The 26455-nt window shown below is 41.7% G+C and overlaps 1 protein-coding gene across 7 annotated transcripts in view; it reads right to left on the bottom strand.

Annotated features, from left to right (window-relative positions):
* Nucleotides 1-26455, bottom strand: part of SASH1 (SAM and SH3 domain containing 1) — a 533200-nt gene that overhangs the window by 120775 nt on the left and 385970 nt on the right. Inside the window, exon 1 of one of the 7 annotated variants that reach the window (XM_081186275.1) lies at nt 7832-8588. The exons of 4 other annotated variants lie outside the window; for them this stretch is intronic. In XM_081186275.1, the coding sequence (XP_081042401.1) occupies nt 7832-7927 (96 nt within the window). In that variant the 5' untranslated portion in view covers nt 7928-8588. Of the gene's footprint in view, nt 1-1009; nt 1061-7831; nt 8589-26455 lie in introns of those variants that run through there. 2 more of the 7 variants (XM_081186280.1, XM_081186278.1) reach the window with 2 other exon arrangements.

The raw sequence follows: 26455 nt of genomic DNA, 5'->3' as shown, positions 1-26455 counted from the left end.
CACCAGTGTGCACACCATGATTTGAGTTCCAGTGCACCCTGAAAGCATTTGAAACAAATTATTTATTTTGGGTGTTTCATTTTAGGGCTGAAATCCTACCTCTGCCATCAACTCGTTTTCTTGGTCTTAAGTAAGACAACTTGTTGCCTTCTACTGCATTACTCAGTTTTCAACATCATCATCTGCAGAAAGCTTAGGTAAAGGTAAAGGGACCCCTGACCATTATGTCCAGTCATGACCGACTCTGGGGTTGTGGTGCTCATCTCGCTATATTGGCCGAGGGAGCCGGCGTACAGCTTCTGGGTCATGTGGCCAGCATGACTAAGCCGCTTCTGGCGAACCAGAGCAGTGCACGGAAATGCACCTTCCCACCAGAGTGGTACCTACTTATCTACTTGCACTTTGACGTGCTTTCGAACTGCTAGCTTGGCAGGAGCAGGGACCGAGCAGTGGGAGCTCACCCCATCGTGGGGATTCGAACCGCTGACCTTCTGATCCGCAAGTCCTAGGCTCTGTGGTTTAACCCACAGTGCCACCCACGTCCCACAGAAAGCTTACAAATGGCATAAAGACATCATCCTATTCATCCCATGATAAAGTAGTGAAAGGTATAGAACTCCGAACATGGAGGTTCAATTTAGTTATCATGGATGGAAATGGAAGGGTCAGGTAGGTGGAGTTTTGTTGGCTGTAAGGGAACGGCTGGACGAGGATGGACTCGGTGGGCTTCCACTTTCTGGAGCACTAACTGCCACTGGGTATCTGTTTAATTTCTACTGTGTGACAGCAAAATCTGATGAGTTGCTGGAATGTAACATCTTTGTTTTTCTAATTCGCTTTGTATAATTCAAAAAACGTCATTTACTTTTCTTTGACATGACAAACAACAATTTAAACCATAGATACTAATACATTCTTAACAGCCGGATTGTTTTACAGCCAAGTAAGACTCTACAAAAACACCTGCACTCACGAGATTGGTTTGTTTGTTTTTTAAAGCAGAACATACCTGGCTCTCTGATGCAAAGCCATTCAAAAGGGGCATCACAAAAAGCAAATCAGACTTTTATATTAAATGATGGAGCTCTGTTGAAAGAAAGATGTTTGGTTGAAACATTTGCATTATGGAAGGAAAAGGCTTATATCAAATGTTATCTCATTCAGCTGTTGGGCCCTAGAAAGAGATTAAGACAGTCTTGGAAATAAGTGTTAAGAGGTGCTCACACTGTCTCCTGCATATTCTTTCTCCTTCAGCTTCTGCCAATTTGAGAAAGTGTCTCTTACCAGTTACTGGAGAGCACAACCATGTGTGTTTGGTTTGATCCAGCAAGGTTATTCATATGTTCCTACAAAAGGCAAAAGAGAGGAAGCGCTCACACAGGACCGGGAGCGGGGGCAGGGGGCGGTTTCAGCTGCAATGTTTATTTTATTCTCCACAGCTGAATGAGATGCTTAACTGTACAGCTAGGTTAGTGTGAGTGAATTCAACATTTAAGAAAACAAGGGAAAATGTAGTAGCTTAACAACGGAAGGAAAAATTCATACCTGCACAACTTGAACCCCAACCATAAATATCTAGCCTGCACATAAGTTTTTAATTCACTTACATTCTTGTTTTAAATTTAGAATTCCCAAAGTCCCAATTGTTTTTTTATGTACTTTACTTGAATAAACTGCATTAAGCTGGGAATTATGTAAACAGTAGTGATCTGAAGACTCGTGTGCATGTGTGGCATGCACTTTGACAGAGGCTCATTTCCACACAACCCTCAGCTGTACACCTCCCCACATCACATGCAGTTCTGGAGATCTCTTAAACCTCATGACTGGCCTTTTGGGAAACACAAGGAAGTCTGTCAAGAACAGTGGAATACAAATGCCACATACAGCTCTCTGGGCGTTAATCAATTGTTTAAAATCCATATGTTTGAACTGTCTTAGGAGACAATGGGACACTGCACCTTTGGAGGTAAGGTCAAACTACTGGAGAATTACCAGCACCTCTATAACCATAACCTGTGGTTATAGACTGAGAGCTTAATGCTTCTCCAAACTAAAGACAGTGAGGAAAGGGTTCTGCAGCAGGATCAAGATTGAATTAATTTTGGTTTGGGTGTAGCTAATGTGAATTCTATTGAGGATTTTGCTTTGCTGTGGATTTGCTTTAAGAAAAAACCAACACTCATCTCCCAGGATCTATACAAGGGTGTGTTCCAGCAATCATCCAGCTTTAAAAAAAGCTAACTTTTGGGGTGATGTGGGACAAAACCTCAATCTAACTGCCAGCGTTCGAAATTAGCTGGGCGCCAGTCGCATTTTGCCTGGAGATGTCCAGGTACCACCCTTGGTGCCTAGCATTTCCTTTTCTTCTTCTTCTTCTTCAGCCCTGCCGAAGCAAGGCCTCAAAAAATTAGTTGAAAACTCATAAATGTTCCTCTCCACGGAAATCTTTAGTAAAAGGCGAAAGATTTATACGATCTGAAGAGAAACCAGAGTATAGGTGCCTAGCTACAGTCAGCTGGTCTGCTGGGCACAGAGGCAGCAAAAGACGGGCATCATTTGCTGCCATGCTAACCCCGCCAAACACCTGATTTGCCCAGCAGCAAAGAAGCAAAAGATGTGTATTTATTTTTTTTGCTGCTGGGTGAATGTGTTTGATGGGGTAGGGTGGTAGCAAAATACACCTCTTTGCTGCCATGCTACCCTGTAGACCCCTGATTTTCCTGGCAGCTTTCTTTCCCCCCCTGCAGGGCTGCAAAAAAAATGGTGCCTAGACATTTTGTTTTGGCGCCCACAACCTAGGTCCTGGAAGCCACATGGCTCCTATCCTAGTTTCTAACACTGCTGACTGTTAAAAATAATGTGGGTAGGAATGCTACAACATATGACAAAGTTATGTGTGCCAATAGTTAATATTCCTGATGCAGATGTAAGCTGGCATTATTCACCTCAATACAGAGAAACTGTTCTGTTTACACACTGCTAGCAATAGCCAACTAAACCATAATGAATATATGCTTTTTATTCACTTAGCATAGTTTTGCAAGCCTAAAGCAGACTATCCCAAAATGTTCTTCTTAAGAAATAAAATAAAATTGTATTTACCAATTAAGGCTCATAAATATTATATATACGTAACTTAAACAGTATATTATTCACAAATCCATCCAAATAAAAATATCTACCATCAGAAAGAAATTCTTACAGAAATTTTTTCTAAAGCATTTTATATCATAAGCAGAATTTCTTGTCCAACACTTTTCAGTATTTCTTATAAAAAACAGGAATAATCATCTAGAAAGTTCTGCTGCACATATCACACTGAAAAGAATGTTAGCTGGGTTATTCCTATTGCTGTAATAGGAATTCGTAAAATTACAGTTGCACCAGAGAAATGTAATTCTAATTTTAGTTTTGTTATGAAACAGAAACCCCACTGGCTTCTTTGAACATATATAATTTATTCTGATCAAAAGATCAAGAATGCAAAGTAGGATACATTTCAGATTCCCTACAAAGATTAAACTTCATAACTACAACTTGCACTAAACGAGTTACAACACTGAGAGCAAAAAATGCATAAGCGTATACTATAAAGCAAAGCTTTCAAAAATGTGTGTCGCAACACGTTCGTGTGTCAGCTGCAGTGTGTAGGTGTGTCGCGCGAACGCTCCCCACATTGCTCCCGGAGCTGGAAAGGGATTAGTTTAGCCTCTGGTTTGCTAGTAAAACTGAATTACTGAGCCGCGAAATGATGCAAAACTGACTGTGCCGCGAAATGATGCATGTCTAAAAAGTGTGCCACCAACATGAAAAGTTTGGAAAGCTCTGCTATAAAGTCTACACACACAGAGTACGCATGTATGGAAGATTAGAACACTACAGCAGGATGGTTTTTTTAAAAAACAATCAATTCTCTATCGACCCAATTAATAACCAGGAAAACTACTCTTACATGCTTTACATTCTAATGCAATGACTAGTACTGAAATATTTCATGAGGTTAATTAGCTAGGACAAGCAACAGGACAGTCATTTCCAGTTCAGCGAATCCAAATGCTGACTCTCATTCCTGCATACATTTCATCTGTAGTAAGCAAATGTTTTTAAACTGTCATAAATGCACAACCTTTATGACACCCAGAGCAAAAAAAATAATCTCATTATTATTCCCATTATTATTACTACAGGGGGGGAAATCTGACTGAAATCAGTGAAGAACTGTATTGGCTCTATTTCCACTGCCAGCTTTCATAACTGCAATTTAACATAATACCATTATCATCATCTATTGTATCCTAGGATTTTTAAAAAATGTAATATTCAAAATATGCCTGGTAAAAGTTTTTGCATAGACCAAAACCAAGGGAAGATTTGATCCACAACAATTTCCTGAAAAAATGTAGGTTTCCAAATGAGATCTTTGCAAAGTTCTCTTTTACTGCTGACCCTCTCATAGTAAATGTCTGTCAAAGTCAAAGCTCCCCTAACCCATAATACCTGCTGAATAAGAAGAGCACTTTCCCACCACTCCTTATGCCCCTACAGATGCTCCCACAGACATGAGCATAAAGACTTCTCTCTTTATTTGTTTCTAAAGTGATAAAAAGTGCAGGCAAAGGAGATGTTTAGCTATTCCATCATTATAATGCTGAAACACTCTACATCACTGAATGTTCACACTGAATTACCAGCTATAATGACTAATTTTGCCCCAGCAACTGCACTATGAAACTGGCAAAACTAAGGTTGGTGGTTTCTCTGCTACATTAACTTTCTCCAGACACCCAGTTTAACTCTGTTTGTCTCACCTTGTACATCTCCCACAGTACCAAAATTTGCCAGAAAATGCACTCCGTGTAACCTCATCCATAGTCAACTATTTTCATTTTTTTAAAAAAACAATAAAAAGCAGAGGAAATAAATCCCATTGTTGTTGTCGTAGTTCAACATATGAATGAATACATGTATTAACAATGTGGAATGTAAGGAATTAAAAAATGCATTGATTGCTGCTTGTCCCCACCTGCCTCAAGCAACAGTGCCTGGTATCAGTGTCCCTTGCCTCTCTCCTTATCCCTGGCTTGCCTTTTTTTTTTTTTAGTTGTTGTTTTTTTAACCTTCTTTCCTTCCTTCCTCCTTCCTCCCCCTCTCCTTTCCCCTATTATCTGGGTCTCCTTTTTTGAGTGCTAGACCATGATCTGAAGAAACATGGAGGCCAACACCACACTGAAACTAAGCAACTCTGATCAGTACCTGAGAATCCCATGTACACCACTTTCAGTTCCACTGATGAAGAAAGGTGGGGTATAAATATAATAAATACGTAATATTAATACATTTGTGGGGGAGAGAGATGGAAATGGAGGCCTATTGTGGGTATGAACTTTGTAACAAAGGTTGATACTGAGCATTAAGGAGATAATTCTGAGTTACTTGCTTGTTGAGATTACTGTATGTAGCATACACTGTTTTACAAAAACTACTAATAACAATCTATGATATCTGTAAATTGAAATAAAGGCAAATCAAGTTTAGATACATAGAACAGAAACTCTCACTTCTGTAAAACCTGTGACATTTTCTGGAGCTATTTATTCTACCTGAAACTTTTCAGCAGAACAGATTCATTCTTCCCAAATCTTCAGACAATTATGTGGAGATAGTTTGGGAGTTCTCCTGGATACAACACTGGATGCTCAGGTGGCCACAGTGGCAAGTAGTGCTAACTAACACCTAGCTTCAACTGATGCCTAAGATACACTGTTAGATAACTTGGTTACAGAAGTCTAGGCAGAGGCGGTTTTAAGGTAGTGCGTCCAATGTGGTCGCACTGTGCACCACCCTGCAGGGGGCGCCAAAACAATGCTGTAGAACTGAGCAGGCAGGAGGGGGAACCACTGAATTTTAGTGTTGCACAGCGCACCACTGAAATATGAGAGCCCAAAGCCAGTGGACCAGTGGTGACTGGTCCATGCTCTGATAACCTCCAAATTGGATTCCTGTTATTCTACTGTAAGCGGGGCTGTCCTTGAAGATAGTACTGAAGATGTGGATGGCACATAATATTGCTGCCCATTTCCTATCTGAGGCAGCAAAGTGGAATTCCCTAACACCAATTTTGCAGGTGCTGCACTGCACTGCACTGCACTGCACTGCTCTGGCTGTTCTGTAAGCTATTGGGCACAATTCCAGGTATTGGTAGAGTACTTAGATATAAATCTAAATGATTCAGGGCCTCTGATCTTGAGGAAGTGTCTCACTCAGTACCACTCAACATGGACTTTTAAGATGCGCTGGAGAGGCTCCGCTAGTAATGCCTTCGTTCAGTAAGCCCTCAGCAGCAGCAACTCACTTGTGGAACTCTCTTCTAGTGCATATTCAGATTGCTATACCCATTTGAGCATCAACTTATTTTTATTAGCCTTCGGAGCTTGAGAAGGGTGGTTCTGTTGATATATTTTATTGTGCTGTTGACTGCTTTGGATTGTGATAATTGTATCTCATACTGCTTAATTCATTTTTAATGTGTTGTTTACACTATTTTTATTGTTTTATTTTATGTCTATTGTTAACCACTCTTCCTTTTGAGGACGAGGGGGTTATAAGCAATAAATAATAACAATACCTAGGAATGCATATAATTAAATTAGCCTGAGGTCACAAGGCTAAATACTACTCTAACAGTTTGAAACACGAGGGGGGGGATCCAATTATTGTTATTTTTCTTCTTATTTTTCTTACAGTTAACTGTCAGTAAACAGTTTCGATCACAGCAGTTCTACTCTCCTTTTGCTTGTCTGCCAATAAACACTTTAAAAATACCGAAAGAGTTAAGTTTTCCATTAGTCAGGTCTATCCCCATTCCGCAACTGGTGTGGTTACAGTGGTTGAACTAATTAAATTCAGGGCATGTATGGTGTAGCTGAACATTTTTGATCCTCCGTAGCTATTGAATTATTGAACCTCAGGGGAGGGAGGAAGAGAATCAGCAACATGAAAGGAGTATTAGAAATATTTAATTCTCTGCATGCATACTCCATAGAAGACCTGGCAAATCACTCTACAGCTCTCTCTCTTAAAAAAAGTGTGTGAAATCCAAAGTCACAGTTAAAAAAATTGGTTCAGGCAAAGTTGAAACTGCACAAGTTTAACAAACCACAGGCTCTCCTCAATAGATCATACATTAAGAGGCAGAGTAAAAAGTAGCAGAATTTACACATCAGCTTGGAAAATGAGGTTGATTCATGCAATACAGTGTATGCAAAATTCACTGGTGGAAATTACACTTTTACAACTGAAATTTAATCCCCAAGGATACCTGACTGATTATAAGCAGGCACATTGCTCATAATCATATTCAGAAACCGTGATTAGGCTGAGACGAAAGTGATCGTCCAAAAAGCCAAAAACAGCACCACCTCAACATTCAATTCTTCCAACAAATGGAGACCTAAACCTAAAGAATAGCCGGGACAAGCAAGCCAAAGGGGAGTAGAATAGCAAAGCAGGTGCTTGTAATGTAATGTTGATTGCATCTGACTAACTTTTTACAACAGGTGCTATTCAAAGGGGGGGGGGGGAGACAATTTGGGTCGTAAAGGGCTCACGACTTAGCACAGGCTCAAGAAACCCCATTGGATCCTTCTCCGGAAGCAACCCGTGGATTCCTTTATTCTTAGGTTTTGCTCCTCCAAATAGGAACTTTTGTACTGAGTCGGCCCAAGAATGACTTTCAGGAGATGTCAAAGCCACCAGCCTCACAGCCAAGGCTGGGTAGCTTTCGCGCCCCCTCTCCACTTCTCTCAATCCACCCAAACCAGTCACTCACCAGTATCCCCATGACATCCGTCCAGAGTCTGGAGAAACTCTCGGGCATGCTGCTGTCCTCCTGGGGTTCGGCGCCGGCGGCTTGTTCCTCCTCCATAGTCGCCTCCTCGGAAAGCAAAGCTCAAGGCGCGCGCTCCCCACCGGACCGAGACTCTAGCCAAGGCGACGCTGCCCGCCTCACGCCCCGCCGCCGGCTCAAGCCCTGCGCTCAAGCCAGACCCGCCGCCGCCCCCCGGCTACTCCATCATGCCGCCTCTGCCTTCGCCTTCCCGCCAGGCTCCAGCCCCAGAAGAGAGCAGAGGAGGCGACCGACGCTTCCCTCCTGCAGCTCCTTCCCGGGCTCAACTCTTGGCACGTCTACAAACTGCCATGCCCCGAACAAACTTTGCCTGCTTGGAGCGGTGAGCAACAGGGTGGCAAAGCAAAGCTGGCCGTGACCACCTTTCCCTCGCGCAGGGGTGCTCCAGAGAGTCGCGGCCGCCTCTTTGGGGAGAGGGAATCGCTTCCCACAGGCACAAAATACATCTGGCACCAAAGGAAGTCTTTCGGTAAGGTTCCCCCTCCTCAAATCAGGAGCCCGCGCTGAGTTTTCAGCTCGTAGGTAACTCTAATTCTCTGCCTCCCCCCCTTTCCCTCTACATGGGCTCTCCCATCTCCACATGACTGCTCTCTCTGTCTCTCTCCAGAGAAAAGAGCTTTTAGCAACAAAAGGTGCTCTGATGTCAGCCCCTTCGCATGGCAATGAGCCCCAGACAGGCGAACAAATCGCCTGTTGAAAGAGCAGCCTCGCTGAAGGTTCTGGCCGACTGGCCCAAGTTCTCCAGTCGCACCACGCAGACACGCACTTAACACACTCGCCACTCAACAGGGTTAATGTTTAAGCCAACCCAGCTTCCCTCAAGGATTTCAGGAATGCCCTCTTTAAGGTTTCCTTTCCTCCTCCTTTTAGGAACCCTTCTACTTGAGTCTGGTAGCCTAAATTTCCACCCACCTCTGTCAGAAAAACAAGCTCTTGAAACTTAGGCTGAAAGCCTTGCACTTTTTTTCTGTGTGCCCACCATGATATTGGCTCGGTTTCTTTACACAGGCACATTCTGTAGCAGGGTCTCTCACGTTTCAGCATCCCAGCAAGCTAGCAAGTCTTGAGAAATTATAGTGCATGTTTTTGGAGCAATTTTTTTTACTGCTGCACAAGAAAGGTAATTTTATACTTTGATCAGAGGTAAAGCTGTACTGCGAATCACAACTTCCTGATGTTTGTGGCTGTATCATCATAATCATCATATGTGTGATACATGTGAACATGTGTCTCTTGTATGCACACTAAAGTTGTACTTGAAACATTTTAGGTGTGTGGCTAAATGCAATGAGTAGCTTATGCATATGTTTTTGATAGTAGGGCTTATCAAGCTCATACCAGCTGGCTCTGCCTCCACCAGCACACCTGACTTCTGTGCACTGAAAAGCATGTGTATCTACATTTGTATGTAGATGCCAATGCACGTATTTGTATGTAGATGCCAATGCACGTAAGTTCTAATCACATATAAGTGAAGCCTAAACATGCTGTGGGGTGTGTGTGTCACTATGCACATGTGCCATGCAGATGTAAACGGGGGGGGGGGAGAGAATCGGCCAACATTATAATGATATGCACATTCCCCTAATGTAGGAATGTCTGCATAAGGCCTGAGAAGTGGCGCAAAGTAGAGCACGCACACAGATGTTTTATGTTAAGACTAAGTCATCCCCCATCTCATTTGTGACATCTGCTTCTACTACTCACTATAATGGACTAGCACCCCCATCATATGCATTAATACGGTTTCTCCTATGGGAGCTGAGAATGCAGAATGGTGGCCTGGATAGGGGACTCTCAACATGATGACACAGATCTGCATATAGATAATATGTCCAAGGCAGTAATTACTGTTCATATACTTTCAGAAGTTTTATTCATTCCTTGGGAAGGTGACTTTTCCAGCTTGAATTGTTCAACCAGGACTCAAACTATAAGGTTTTAGGTACATACAGTATATGAATTGACAGTATATGTCTCTAACAGAAAAGTCACCACATTACCATGATCCAGTGTTAACAACTGGGAAGGTATTGTCCACCCAGCTACAGTTCTTGTGTTCTGAAGTCAAGTAACACAGGGTTGTTGTGAGGATATGAGGAACAGAAAACCATATACACCACCTTGAGCTCAGTTGAGGAAAAGGTGGTATATAAATGTAATAAATAAATATAAAAAACCCTCAGTACTCGTTTGCCACAAGCAAAACGCTATACTCATGAACATGACTGTTCACAGAAGCTATTTGAAAGACAAATATTTCTGGGGCCGAACTACATCAAAGAATGTGTCTTCTCTCCCATCATTAATTAATTTTCCTCTTAATGTACATTTCCTTAAGCATTTACCCTGGGACAATATAGCGTTGTAACTGTCCAACAGTTTGACTTTACCCCTGAAGGTGAACTCTTCCATTGTCTCCCAAGACAGATAGATGCCAACAACAATAACAACATGTTCAAGAAAACTCATAGTGGATTTTGTGAATGAGCCAACAGAACCAACAAAGGTGGTGGTGGTTGAAGAACCCCACAATTACTTGTTTGTGCAGACCAGGCTGGCAAACAAAGCCCCAATGACAACGTTCAGAGGGAGTAAGAAAAGAAACTATTGTTAAACACAGCTACTTTATAATACAGAGGGCTTCAGAAATTACACAAGTGAAGCAAACAAGCCAAACACCCCAATTCCCAACCATGTTTATTTGGCTTCCAAGCAATTATGCTTAGGATAGCAGCCTAATGATAGCAACATTTTATTCACTTCTTTTTCTCTCCCTTTTTCTGGAGGGGCAGCCATGTCAGTCTCTTACAGGGGAAAAAACAACAGTCCTGTGGCACTTTTAAGACTAACAACATTATCAAGGCATAAACTTTCATGGATTCACACCCACTCTGTCAGATGCATAAACTGAAATCCCTTTCTGGTGAATTATAGCCACACAAATGCCTTAGGAAGGGGGAGTGTGATGATCTATTATGCAATTTTTAAAAACAGTTGTTTATGGAAGCAAACAGTTCTTTATAAATAAAATATCTCCCAGGCTACATGGGAGAGGGATTTTTTAGGTTATGGTTTGAAATTAGACAGAATTCAGACACATTATGCTAAACTACTGTGGTATGGTCAGTCTCTACTTCCTGTCTCAACTCCCACCCGAGACTCAAAATATCTGGATGTTTACACATAGTTCTACCATTTGCATTTCAATTAAATGGTCATCAGTAGGCGTTGACACTAAACAAACACTTAATCTAATCAGGAAGTTTGCACTTTCTAAAGCTGATGTTTCAGATATACAGTGAACTTCACAGAATTACAACAAATAGCACTGTGAGTTCTTTTACATGAGCAAAATATACCCACTGTTCTTTCCTTGCTGATCTGGTCCTTCCATTGCTGCTAACACTCTTAACTGTTTTATACTCTGGGCAGTCTTTTAAAAACAGCCACTCATATGTATAATGCAGACAAAAGCCAAAAATTGTACATGGACACGCCATTCATAAATGATATTGTGCACACAAGTGAGGAAGCAAGTGCATGGTGTGGAGTGACATGTTGTTCTCTAATTCAGTACCAAACAGAACACAATTTCTCCAACCCTGTCCATTTATTGTTTCCCGCCACTTAAGCATTTCTTCCCTCTGACACTTAAAGTGCGGTCCTATGCTTCTTTGGGGGATATATGTATGGCGAGCATCTATGTGACCTTGCACCAGCACCATCCTGATCCTATTAGCCATCATCCTGTAATGGTGTGGCTATGTAGCTCTGCACAAGACTGAGGCAGCAAAACTGCCACTGTGCAAATGTACAACACAAAGCTTTGCATGACTAAGCAGTGGTCAGAAGCATGTACTGTGGGAGAAACATATTAGTCACCATTCTATCAATATTACCAAGCCTAGGGCCCCTCTTTGTGGTAGTTCCAACACTGCACCTAGAAAACATGACTGCAATTCAAAACTCAGTAATTTACTACATGACAAGCACCAGGGAATCTCTATCAGCATACACACTGCACTGAGTGCTTAGAAGCCCCTTGAGACAGCACGCGGCCACTCCACCCTGCAGATGAGTCAGGTAAACAGGCTGGATCCCAAATAACAGGAAGGGGGTCATCATAATACAAGATTCTTTGCCAGACAGTATCTAGCCCAGACTTGCTGAAGCATGCTCAGCATGGAAAACCTTTCTGCTTCTGGCAACTTTCAGGCTGGCTGTAGTGTACTTGCCAAAACACAGGACAATCAGAAAGAAAGTTGAACACTTATATCATGAGTGTTTTGCTATACACAGGAGTGTATAGCTATTATGGGCAAAAGAGAGCTACACTAAAAAACAAAAAGAGAACTACACTTAAAAACAAAAAGAGAAGAGAAGCATCTTGCTTTCCTGTGGTGATTGTTGTTTTGATGTCATTGATATGCACTCTTAACTGGAGCTGGGCACTTTATGGAGTTTACCTTAAAGAATAGACCAAAGTAAAGCATTAGTCCAAAGCAGGCATAGGCAAACTCGGCCCTCCAAATGTTTTGGGACTACAACTCCCATCATCCCTAACCACTGGTACTGTTAGCTAGGGATGATGGAAGTTGTAGTCCCCAAACCTCTGGAGGGCTGCGCTTGCCTATACCTGTCCAAAGAATCTGCATTAAACTCCTTCCACTTAAGCATATACAGTATGCTATGTTCACACAATGCTGATTTCTGCAAGCCAGAAAGGCTTACAGTTCACAAAAGTTTCACTGTAAGGAGTAGTTCATCAAGCAGAAAATCCAGATATTTCTGTCTGTAAATATGGTCAATGTGGCATTCCTGAATTATGTTTGGGTTCCTCTGGAACTCAAGAAGTGTAATATCTATGAGGGACACACTTATTCATTTATTCCATAGAATTTTAAACTGATATAACTGAGTATTTTAGTATTATATGTGTGGCACTAAAAATCAAATATATATCCTATCAATCTATACAGCTATTTATAGTTTTATCTTTTTGTAAACCACTTCTATTATTTTTAATATACAATCTCAAGTAGAGTATAAATCTTGTGAAATAAATAAATAAATAATAATAATAAACATTTCTGGGCCTCCTCTTGCCTGCTGCATTTCTATTTTTCCTTCCTGACCCAGTTTCAACATGCCCCAGTTCCAATTCTTCAGGATTGGCTAACAGGTCCAGGAAAGGTATATCTTGTTCCTGTCCTGTCTTCCAGAGGTACTTTCCCTACGCATGGCAGCCTCCACATCTGTTACCTTTAAGTGAGGCTGTGCTTTGAGATTTGATTGTTGTTTCCTGTATCCGTCTGTTTTAGAAACCAGCCTCTGGTACTCCCTGCCCAGCTTTCATTGTCTGAAGCCTACTCTGCAAAGTGAGCCCAGAGAAAGAGAAGGCTAGTTTGCCTCCCAGAGTTGTGCTGAACTCAACCTCACCCTCCTAATTTCCTCCTATGCCTAGCTCCTTCTTGTGCGTATGGTGTGCATGTTAGCTAAATAACCCGAACCACAAACTAATTCCTTCACACCAAATAAATGCATACAAGCTACCCTTGTGGATATTAACTGCTGCCCAGCTATTCTACATTGAAGTGTTAAATGTGTATAGCTTGATTTTCTGGGGCGGGTGACACTCAGTTTTTAATATCTGTGTATTAAGTTACTGGATACGCCTGTCAAAAAGTACTATTGCCAGCACTAAAAATCCTAATTCACAAGACTCATTGAATGCATGTATGCAAAGCTCATTTCTGCAGAGGAGGCTTGGTACTATCACTCTTCTTTCACACGTTGAAAGTGACTTGTTCGAGCTAAGCAGTAAAATTACTGCAGAAGAAGGAACTGAAACTAGATCTACCAGGAAGTAGTCCAACAGTCTATTCTATGGATTACATGAATACTCATTGGTATTTGCATTTATTATAGGATTTGCATGGTGGTGGTTTATTAAATTTCTATACCATTTCATCTGAGGAGCACAGGGCGGTTTGGAATATAAAAACACAGAAATACAAACCATAATGACAAACAAAACCATGAATGCACAAGTTGCCAATGAAAAAATAGCATTAAACACAGATAGTATTAAATATAATGAAGAGAAATTACTTATCAGTTCTATTAGAGATGCTGGAATTACAGTACTTAGAAACATACTACATGCCATATTATACCATGTAACACATATCAGAGGCTGAGCTAAGAAGCCTTCAGCCCAAACACAAAAATGAGCAGCATGTATTCCATCTGTGGAAACCAGTTACCCAAGAAGAACTTTTTGTGTGTGCATACATATACATATTTTAAACCATTCCATTTCACAAACAACAAAAGTCAACTGCTAACCAAAAGTGCACTGCAAACCTATGCTCACTTTAAATCTACAGATCAGAAAGAGAAGGTGTGCCAGAGACAAAATGCCGTCATCTCACAATATTTAGCCAACTCTAAACATAGACCCCTAGGACTGTATCAATCTTTCTGAGTCAGAAGGAAAAAGGAAAGGATCATATCCTTTTGTCCTGCACACATGTTCACAACAATAGCCTCATGTCCTGTGGACCTCTGATAATACATGACTTATGCAGTAAGAGCACTTAAAAGCCACTCCCATTACTACACAACAACTTTCTAAGCAAAAACAAACCTCAGTTTTAATCCCAATGTCATAAACATAGTTTCTGTTTTCTCTAGTTCTGTTTTCCCAAGTCTTGGTGGGCTACAAGCACCACCACCTTCCTCTTTATAGCTGGTTTTTATAACCCTCCAAGCCTTGTTATTTCATTAAAAAACCCAACACTGAAGACTATTTCATAATTTATTAAGTATAAAGCTGTATTTTCTACCTCTCTCCCATGTATCTTGCATTGAGTCTTCATGACAGGTTCCCAACAAGTACTGCTTGCAATAAAAGAATAATCTTAAAAACACACTTCTGAAGACCATATGGCATATTCAAGAGTAACCACATTGATGACAAATGAGTAGCTAACTCATAACAGCACAAAATGAATATGGAAGGCTTCTCGCTTGCAGAAAAGTGGTGGTGGACAAAATACAAATTAAATAATAAATAATGAAAAAAGCCAGAGACAGATGGGAGGAGAAATGGCAGCAAGGACATATCAGGAAATAAATGCAATAGTTGATAAAATTCTATTCCCATTTTCTGTGCCCCCTTTCACTCAAGTTTTCATACATTTTCCTGGGGAGATAGTAAAGATCTACAAAACAAGGACAAGGTTAACTCCAAAGTGTCACAATCTTCATGTACTAATCTAATAGTGCAATCCTATGCATGTTGACTCAGTTAAATTCCCATATTGACGTGCATAGAATTGCAGCCTACATACGCCAGACTAAACAGAGGAAACTGCACCAGCCTGAACAAGAAAAAAATCAAAACAAATTATTTATAATTATTGTTCTGCTTCAATTTATCTATTTGTCTTAAATTCCACTTCACCAAGCCACAAAGATTTACTGGTTACTGCCAACACATTTAACATATTAATAACACAACATGCAGCACTAGACAGTAGTTCAATATTTCTAATCTAATTGTCTGCCAGTTACATCTGTTTCTGGATTAGGATTAATCATCTGGGCCTTTGTTTCCCTTCTTGCCTTGTTTAACGTGAAGAAGAAATAAATGACCGTCTTCCCGAGGACAAATGTGGACTGTTTGCCAATAACAAAATACAGTAACTTGGTATAGAAATTCCAAACGGAAACTAGTATTTTCCTGTTGCAAAAAATTGTTAAGAAAATAAAAGCCCTGGGGTTTTTTTTAATGAAAAAACCAGCAGGAACTATTTGAATTTATCTGCAGTTATGTGAGGTTTTTACTGCCATATTCTTTCCAAGAGCAACTTTTTCAACTGATTGTACAGTGAATAGAATACACTTGAAAACTATCAGTTTCTTGATACATGTATTGTACCTGAAACTGGTTTAATCCAAGCTTCTTCTAGTGACTTTAATAATTTCTAGGTCTTCATCTATTGTTCACAATCAAGTGCATAAAGCAGCAATCCTAACCCCCTATTTTTGCTGCTGGAGAGGGTTAGGCTATAGTAGGGTGTTCTTGTCCACTGGCCTCCACCAGTGAAGAAGTCTTCTCTGTGGCGATGGAAACATTGTAGATTGATGTTAAAACCAAGAGACGTTACCACCAACTGTAGCCAGCAGAAGGTCCTGAAATAATGTTTTACAGGGCTGTGATTCTGCTAAATCCCATGATGTGGGCCCCTCAGCTGTATGAGCCTGGAACTTCTGCAACAAATTTGATACCCACCACTCATAGAGCTTTGGATCTGGCAGCTGATCCACTGCTCTGCTGCTCCTAGCAACAGTGATCGCTCTATCCAACAATGAAAAATCAAGAACAATCCATAGAGTGTATCTGTCTGTCCACCTTTGTATGGCAACACGGAAAGTTTGTGATATTGTATTATAACCCACATGAACAGCCAGTCTAATTCCTTCAAACTTTAGGAAGCAGAAGGAGACTTCTTTCCTTGTGTGCAGACCAATGTCATGACACCAAAAGAGAGATTTTTCCCTTTCATAAATCAAAGAAGAATTGCAGGTCTCATGTCCTAAAATATTGAAGGTAGGGATTTGGAATGGGGTATAGTTTTAAAAAGCAGCTGCTTCCATTTAGGACAGCTCAGCTGGAAAGTAAATGTGCCTGTCAAACAGTAATTAAAGTGAGAAGAGGCCTTATATCACTAACTGTGGATTTTCAGGACTCACCAATCAACTTACTCGGTTTTTTAAAAAAGAGACAGAAAGGCAAGTGAATACAGGCTTAAGCACTCCTCAGAACGTATCTTCAAGCTATTCTCTCAATTAATATTTTGAGGAGTTACTGAAGAGAAGGATTATTATTATGGGGGAAGGATGAGCGGGAGGAATTTTTCTCTCCACGACCAGTCAAACGCATCAGTGATAATACAAAAGCTTTTCAAGTTCTGTTAAGATGCATTTCTAGGGAAGTTTTTTTAAAAAAAGAAAAAGTTTGACCTTCAAGAGTAGACTCTTGCTATCTTTTTTTAAAGGACTCCCATCCCCCAAAGCATACAAAACTTTGCATCTGTTGCAAGGACTGGCTCGATAATCACATTTAATTAAAGAATGCAGTTTTTACCTAATTTATGGAACATTCTTTTTGTCATGATATGCTTGGTGGAAACTAATTTGATGTGTTGCTGTTCAAAGGTTATTGGCATATTCTTTCAGTATTTAGTCACACACCAATTTTTTTTAAATTGGTTATATAAGCTTTATATGACGTACAGTCAATCCTGACATCCAGTTAAGCTTCCACATGCATATCAGTTGCTGGATCAGGAACTGTGACTGGCATCCCACTGCCCCCACAGAAGCTGCAGTGACAGGTTCCCTTCTGGATGCTTAGGTGAGGAAGGTCACAAATTCAGCTTCAAGTGTGCCTATATACTTGCACAGATGCCTGGGTGGTGGGGTTAGATGTTGGGTTATTTAAGCCCACGCCATCTCTCATTCAGTGTCTTTGGCTTATCTGTACCCACTCCTCCCACCCTTTATTCCAGGGGTCGGCAACCTAAGGCCCATGGGCCACAAGCGGCCCACAGGGGTTATTTTACCGGCCCACGATCCACCCCCGAACCGAGCTGCCTGCTCGGCAAGTCCCCACGCACTGCACTAAACCGGCGCAACACAGTGCAGGGACCCACTTTCGTGGCGCAGGAAATGGCGTCTGCGCAGACGCTGGAAATCGCAGGCGGGCATGCTCACGGGATCTGGCCCATGGAGGGGGTACCGTGGCAGTGAACCAGCCCAGGTAAGGTAGCCTTGCCAACCCCTGCTTTATTCAATATAGGCATTTTCTGGTCACTGTCTGGGAATGAGTAGGCATTCCCCCCATCAGCTGACTGGCCTTGGTCCCTCCCCTTTCCTACTATGTACTCATTGGGTGGTGGGTGCACTTAACAGATTTCAGTCATTAAATTGATTAAATCGACATATTTGAATGTAGGTGTGGGAAAGTCATTCGGTAGTTAAGGTTTGGTGAGCACTCTTAGGCACCTTTAAGAGTGAAGCTCAAGAAAAGTGGTAGGGAAAACACAAGCCCATGATTTCCTATGGCAGATCTGTTGTTAAATTAATCAGTGTAGCCCAGATCACCCAACCTTTGTGTCTTACCACCTTAATACATTGTGTGGTTGCAAATCTGATGGACATCCAAATGCCAATGTTGCCTGCCTATACTTAATTACATTCAAATGTAGTCAGATTGGCACCTTCACCCACATTGTAGTGCAATTAGCCATGTTTCTTGTAAAAACACAAACACACAACAGCAGCAGCAGCAACAACAACTGAGGCTATTTACGTTTTAACTGTGCTTATATTATGCTATTCTTTGCATGAATAATACAGAAAACTAAAACTATTAAAATTTCTCCCCAGTCCAAAATATATCAGAAAGGAATTAACAGTTCAGTCCTATTGAAGTCTTCTCAGAAGTAAGTTCTTTTCCGTTTAACTTCTTAGCAAGTGTTTTGGATTGGATCCCAAGTATACCTTGGAAACTGAAAACAATAAACCATTACACTTACTAGGGAATAGGAAGCAAGTCTCATTAAACTCAGTAGGATTCATTTCCCAGCAAACATGCATAGGATTAGACTGCCAACTGACTTGCCCTTTCAATGGCTTAGCCCAGGAAAAGTCATGGCACTTAGGTAAGTAGGGTTAAGATTGCCTCTAAGACTAAACCCCGCTGATTTCAATAACGCTTACTTTTGAGTAGACATATTAGCTGAATTAGGCTACAGCAGTGGTTTTCAGCCTTGAATGATGGTCAGGGGTGCTGCAGGCAACACTGGCCTCTGTCCCTCTTTCCTTCCCTCCCTCCCTCCTTCCTCTGATGCCCTATTGCATCTCTGCCTCCCAAAGGCTTGCACAGCTGTTTGTTGCAGCAGCCCTGGCTACAAGCTCCCCAGGTGAATGATTCCTCTGGGACTGGTCAGGGGGTGCTGGTTACCAGGAACTAAGGCAGCCTCAGAGCAAGCAAGCAAGCAAGCAAGCAGGCGAGGGAGTCCAGGCAGCCAGTCTGCCAGCCCTTGCTGTTGGGAATGGACAGTCAAGTCCCAGGCCCCTGTGGCAGTGTGAAGAGATACTTCTTTTTGGGGTGGGGTGTGCAGCTCAGAGACCAAGGGCGGCAGCAGCGGCTGCCCAGAGGACTCCCAAGGAGAGGGGAGAGGAAGCTACAGGAACACTCCACAAGGGAGGGTGTTTGAAAAAGCGTGAGAGGCTGCCATCTCTGCAGGCAAGGGGTGACATAACTGGGCTCCTGAGCCCCACAGGGGTGCCGCAGAAAGAATGTAGTTGGTCAAGGGAGCCGTGGACCCCAAAAGGTTGAAAACCCCTGGGCTACAGTATCTCAGTGCTGTGCAGTGAAAAATGAGGACAAAAATGGGGATAGCAACTATATTTTTAAAACTAGAAACTTCTGTTTACAAGGCGGATGTTTTTCCTGGAATTGGCTTCTCCTGTTTGAGAGGCTTCCTAACCAATGTAGGAGAATTGCTTGCATCTGAAATATACCAGTTCCCAAAATAGTGTGTAAATATTTGATATTCTTAGAACACAGGCAATGTGGAGAATATGCAGTCATTTCATTTGCTCTCATTTAGAACTGACTGCCATATTAATGAATCAAAAGGTCTGATTTTTTTTATTGCTGCAGCTCCAACTGATGATAAAAATCTGTATGCATGATGTACACAAATCTGTGTGACCCTCAGGAAAGCTCACAAAGCTGGTTGAAAAGAGGCAACATTTACATAAGAAAATCTGGAATGATTTTATGATACACATTGTTCTTAATATCTTATGCATATCTATTTCAAGTGGAATCTGCAACAAAATGCTGCCCTGGTTTCATTTGGGAGGCAGATCATGATTTAAATTTAATACAGTGGTACCTCGGGATGCGAACGGGATCCGTTCCGGAGCCCCATTCGCATCCTGAACAGAACGTAAGACACGATAGCGTGTCTGTGCGTGTTGCCGCTCCCGCGCATGCGTGTGACGTCATTTTGACCGTCTGCGCATGTGCAAGCAGCGAAACCTGGAAGTAACGTGCTCCGTTACTTCCAGGTCGCCGTGGAGCGCAACCCAAAAATACTTATCCTGAAATGTATTTATCCCGAGGTATGACTGTAAATGATGATTAATAAGTATGGCACTGAGATGTGCTCCTGTCCAGGGTTCAAGGCTATTCCCTTCTCCAAGATACTCATTTCCACTCTTCCCATTTTTCCTATTCCAACAGATACTCAGCATTCTGTGGCCACTGAGCAAGGTCATTTCTCACTAGGTTGTTTGGGTTAAAGTTTTGTTTATTTTGCTGCCTTAGGTTTCTTCTCACTAAAGGTTTTGGTTTTTTCTGGAACCCTGGGTGTTCCCTCGTTTCTCAGCGGTCCTGCTTTGGCTAGAATCCTGTTAACACTCAGCTATAAGACTGATATTGAAGGAAGAGTGCCTGCACCTCTGAATTTACTGTCGCACCACCAAATTACTCAAATTCACAGAGGATAAGGCTATAAATCACTACTAGTCATGAGGGCTATGAACTATGTCCAGTATCAGAGGAAGTATACCTCTCTGCATATCAGTTGCTGGAGGAGCATAAACAGGACAGAGCTATTGTACTCACATCCTGGGGCTTCCCAAAGGCATCTACTTGGCCACAGTGAGAATAGAGATCTTTGGTCTGATCCAATAGGGCTCTTCTAAGTCACTGGAACCACTCATCAAATTTGCAGATGACACCAAAGTGAGAGGGGGCAGCCAATGCTGCAGAAGACAGAATCAGGATTCAAGATGACCTTAACAGACTGGAGAACTGGGCCAAAAATAACAAAATGAATTTCAACAGAGACAAGTGTAAGGTTCTACACTTAAGCAGGAAGAGCCACCTGCACAAATATAAGGTGGAGGACACCTGGCTTGCCAATAGTACATGTGAAAATGATATACTGTAGGGGTCTTAGTAGACCACAAACTTAACATGAGTAAAAAATGTGATGCAGCAGCAAAACAAAGTGAATGCTATTCTAGGCTGCATCAACAGAAGTATAGTGTCCTGATCAAGAGAAGTAATAGTACCACTCTACTCTGTCTTTGTCAGACCACATCTGGAGTACTGTGTCCAGTTCTGGGTACCTAAGATTAAGAAGGATATTGACAAGTTGGAACACGTGCAGAAGAGGGTGAATGTTTGAGTGAGTTGGGTATGTTTAGCCTGGAAAAGAGGAGAGGAGATATGATAGCCATTTTCAACAATCTGGGCTGTCACATGGAAGATGGAGCAAGCTTGTTTCCTCCTGCTCCAGAAGCTAAGACCCGAACCAATGGATTCAAGTTACAAGAAAGGAGATTCCAACTAAATATCTGGAAGAGCTGTTCAACAGTGGAATGGGCTCCATCAGGAGGTGATAGACTCTCCTACCTTTGAGGTTTAAAGCAGGGATTGGATGACCACCTGTCATGTATGATGTAGTTGAGACCCCCACATTGCAGGAGGTTGGATTAGATGACCCTCGGGATCACTTCAAACTACAATTCTATGAATTTTACATATACTAATTAAACTCAGTAGCACAGCATCTTGTGTTGTGTGCTAGTGTTCCACCATTTGCGTTAAACTAGTTTTTCCCTTAGGCTGTACCTGTGCAAGTCATTACACATTATAATGTGTCTGTAATGAATACTGCAGAACATGGCAAGCCATGAAGCAAGTTTTGACTGCACTTTTCAGTAGAGCATGACATCACGGAGGGAGTCTGTGGGTATACATGAATGTATGTGCAAAGCTGTGATGATTCAAGCTCCCTTAGAAATAGAGCTAGAGAAATACAGCAGGTCACATTATTAGACTGTCAGTGTATAGACAAGATGGTTGGACAAATCTGGTTTTATGTAATTGATATGATTGTGGATGACAGTTGCCAGAGGGGCAGCCTGAAGCTAAAGGAAGACAAATTCTCATACACAGTATGTTACAGCAGGGCAGGATCCATTCAGTTACAGCTGCCAGGGGGCAAGGATTTGTTACTAGCTCGCATATACTCTGCAATTAAAATGTATTCATGCTTGGGATATTGCCATTCCTTTGTGTGTCTTGACTTGATCCCAGCTTTGCTAGTTTTGAATTAAAATGTCTCAGGGTTATAAGGCTCTAACACGTCTGCTGATTGTGTGATTTCAATTGTTGCTTTTTAGGTAGCTTTCATGTGCTTTTGAGTCATGCAGAAGTCGTGCTTTGAAAGACATGCCAAGGAACTCACTACCAAGTATGCTGACTTTCCCCACTTTTGTATTATGTATATACAGTACTTACATGTATTTGCAAGATGTTTCTACAAGTGCCTCACTAATGGAGGACATTCAGTTCTGTGCAACCAGCTGTGAATACTTATTTTCAAAAAGTGTAGATGCATAAGCTCTGCATCCATAAAAGGAATATCAAGCCACAAAGTAAAAAAACCAAAGGCATTAAAAATCATGATCACATGCTATATGACTATGTCCCACTGTGATCATGTAATTCAGCCTGTGCCCTTCCCCAAACTGCACCATTAAGGTGAATAGGGACACCTATTTTCATAATCACCCTGGGGGCCCATAGCTCCAGGCAGATGAGAGAAGATGGTTCCAAATGCAGTCCATATCCTGTCCTGGGTCCGCTAGCTCTGAGCTGCAGGCCTTGGGAGCTTCCTATCACTCTCAAAGGTGCCTAAGGGGTTCACCTAGTTGACCTAACAGGCTCTCTTTCTTTCCTGCAGTTTCCTGGCAAATTAACCTGTTTAAATACAGCATTCACACTGCAACCAGTCCAGCAAGACACACTGTGGAATGGCTAAAAAACCCACACACAGATTCCTGCTTGGTCCCAAGGGGTGGGTACATGGGTGCCAATGATCAAAGGAGGATGGGTGGACAGTGGGTGCTTATATAAGTATGGCCACCCTACCTTCTTCTGCCTTTGTCATGCACAACATATACAACATCCACATGTTCATGACCCAGCACGCCAGCACATGGCTCAGACATTCAACCCCAAATCATAAACATGCTATGTGACCCAATGCTGAGATCTGGAGCACAGAGTGGGAAATATAGAAAGTTATGTAACTCTGCATGTAATGAGTACTTAAATTTACGAACGTTTTTTGTAACCTACACAACTATTTCTACACATAATTTTTATGTGGTCAAGAAACTACAGATGTGACCTGGATTCAAATCCAGAATAAGAGTTATACATCATAATAAAGAACATTATTTTGCAAGTTACCAGTACTCATGAGTGTGCTTAGATTGCCTGCCGCCAGGCTGCAGGGCCTTACCGATTTAAGGGTTAAGAAGTTCCTAGAATCACCATGCTTTTTAAAAAAATAAAACAAAACTTCCTTGTAGAAACAAATACATTTAAGTGAAAGATGTTTTATGTGTGATGCCTAGAATAATAATAAAACCATGAAAACAAAGTATGTTCTTATTTTAGAAGTTCTCTGTCTCTGGCAAGCTAGTTAACAGGATACCGGTATTTATCTCAAGGAAAAAGAAGTCACTTTAAGTCCAATGCCCATATAATTTCAGACACTGAGAATCTAATGTTAAGACCCCATCAAATGGATGCACCATTAAGATGACACCCCATCTGCTCAGCAAATGTCCAAATCCGCAAAGCACCTGCTTAGGGTGGAGAAAGAGCAAACACTCTGCTACAGGTCTTGGTATTTCTATAATACAAAGCAACTCTTGTGCTAGCTTTTACCACAGCAGTCGTCCTGGGAAAGTTTTGGAATATTTCTACCATACAGTTTAATCCTGTGAGTGAAACAGACTTTAAATAGCATCCTGTGATTACTAATGTAGCGCTACTGTAATATGGCCCTGAGGGTTTTTAAAAAATAATGAACTTTAACTGAAAAAGCTTAATTCATCAACATTTTGGGTTGGTTTTCTGGGGGGACATGGGTCATGTCAAATGAGCTCCTCTCTCTATTTCAATTTACCTGGTGAACATTTGGTTACTCTTTATCTGTTGAAATGCATATAGGCTGAAAGATCTGTCTTCTCGGCAAATGGTTTGGGATTCAAAAGATGTGCCTTGAAGTGAAAAATTATGCAGCTCATGCAGAGCTGCCTGAGAACCAGTGACTTGTGGCAGACCACACAAACCTCAGTAAAGTCCCTGATTATATTAAAGCTTATTCAATTTTCTCTTTTCCAAATGTTACTGTTGTCTCCGAGATGTAAAGATGCAAAATAGCTTCATCTGAAAATGTTAACCACTAAAAAGAAAAAAGAAAAAAAACAGTACGGTAATTAAGATCCTGTCTATAAACAGAATGGAGCTGAATGGCTTTGTAGCTTGCATGTCTGATTTGGTCATTTTACTATGGTAAGTGGAACAATTTAAACAGGTGTACCATTTTGTCAGGTCACAAAGCTCCTTACTGATGGAGTACTTATTAGCCTTCCTCTCAGGGTTAGTCAGGCTGGAGAAACTCTCAAAGGAGGTTCTCAAAGGAGGTGGCACTGTGGTCTAAACCACAGAGCCTAGGGCTTGCCGATCAGAAGGTTGGCGGTTTGAATCCCTGCGACGGGGTGAGCTCCCTTTGCTTGGTCCCAGCTCCTGCCCACCTAGCAGTTCAAAAGCACATCAAAACGCAAGTAGATAAATAGGTACCGCTCCAGCAGGAAGGTAAATGGCATTTCCGTGCGCTGCTCTGGTTCGCCAGAAGTGGCTTCGTCATGCTGGCCATATGACCTGGAAGCTGTACGCCGGCTCCCGCAGCCAGTAAAGCGAGATGAGTGCCACAACCCCAGAGTCATCAGCGACAGGACCTTATGGTCAGGGGTCCTTTTACCTTTACCATTTGTCTGATCACAAAGCTCCTTACTGATGGAGTACTTATTAGCCTTCCTCTCGGGGTTAGTCAGGCTGGAGAAACTCTCAGAGGACACCAGAAGGCAGTGGTTGCACACTGCATAGAGTCAGAAGCCGTAATGGGCTTTCTTTCAGCAGTTTGTCCACAATTCATTGGTATTCAGAAGCGTGTTACCTCTGATCCAGGAGCTAACATATAGCCATCGTGAATATGTACCATCAATATATTCTACGTCTGCTGTTGGAAGCAGAGGTACTCTGAATATTAAAGGTACCCCTACCTGTACAGGCCAGTCTTGACAGACTCTAGGGTTGTGCGCTCATCTCACTCTAGAGGCCGGGAGCCAGCGCTGTCCGCAGACACTTCCGGGTTACGTGGCCAGCGTGACGAAGCTGCTCTGGCGAACCGGCACCAGAGCAGCACACGGAAACGCCGTTTACCTTCCCGCTATAAAGCGGTACCTATTTATCTACTTGCACTTAAGGGTGCTTTCGAACTGCTAGGTGGGCAGGAGCTGGGACCGAACGACGGGAGCTCACCCCGCCGCGGGGATTCGAACCGCCGACCATGCGATCAGCAAGTCCTAGGCGCTGAGGTTTTACCCACAGCGCCACCCGCGTCCCCACTCTGAATATTAGTTGGAAGTAAATATTTATCGCTAATAAAGTTTAATTGCTCTGCATGAACATAATTTTTCTTTATACAATGTTATATGGTTGGTAATTGACCCTGCATCATTTGGCAGAGATATACCCAAGTGATAGTGATATATGCTGGAAATCAGGAGGGAATGCACCAGACTATATACATATATGATGGAAGTTTCTAAAAATCATATATACAGAAATGAGTGGTTATCACATAACAAGGTCATTGACAAATTCTTCTGCATTATCTTTAAAAATAAGGTGTGACCAGAAGACTATAATTTTGTCTTGCTAACTGCAGCCAAAAGAGCAGCTAAAGTGCATTTACATATTATTCCAACTGTACAGTACAATAATTGTTTAATAAAATATGGCATGTTGCCACAAAACTTACAACTAAATAAATAAACAAAATTTGTGATGAGTTCTCCCACCTTCCCCCCCAAAAGCACAGTTCCTAATACTAATGAATATGTCTTACATTTACTGACACTCTCAAATAAATCAGCAAGATTGTTATTTTATATGTTTGGTAATTCCATCTTTAATTATGTGTTCCCCAGCTTTCCTGGAACACATATTAAGCATCAGCCAGTAATTCCACAGATATCTCCTGGATCATATTTTTAAAACTGGTGTTACATTGATCATACTTTCCAAGTATGATGACTGATCATAAGGACAAATTACATATTTTTGTTAGAAGATCAGCAACATTTGTGTTCTTTAAGAACTCTTGAGCGGATGCCAGCTGGACCTAGTGATTTGTTAGTTTTAAATTAATTAATTTTAAAAAATATTTATTAAATATTTCTTAGTTTACAAAAATACGTGCATTGTCTCTTTTCTCAAGTTGTGCATTACTTAGGCTTAGAACTCCATCTCTTATCACTGCTATGTCCCACATTTCCTTACACTCCCTTCCCGAGAAAGTGAAT

Source organism: Podarcis bocagei (genome assembly GCF_964188305.1).
Source record: "Podarcis bocagei genome assembly, chromosome: 3".
NCBI lineage: Eukaryota > Metazoa > Chordata > Lepidosauria > Squamata > Lacertidae > Podarcis > Podarcis bocagei.
The sequence above is the reverse complement of the archived record's forward strand: the minus strand, read 5'-3'. Positions and strand labels throughout refer to the sequence as shown.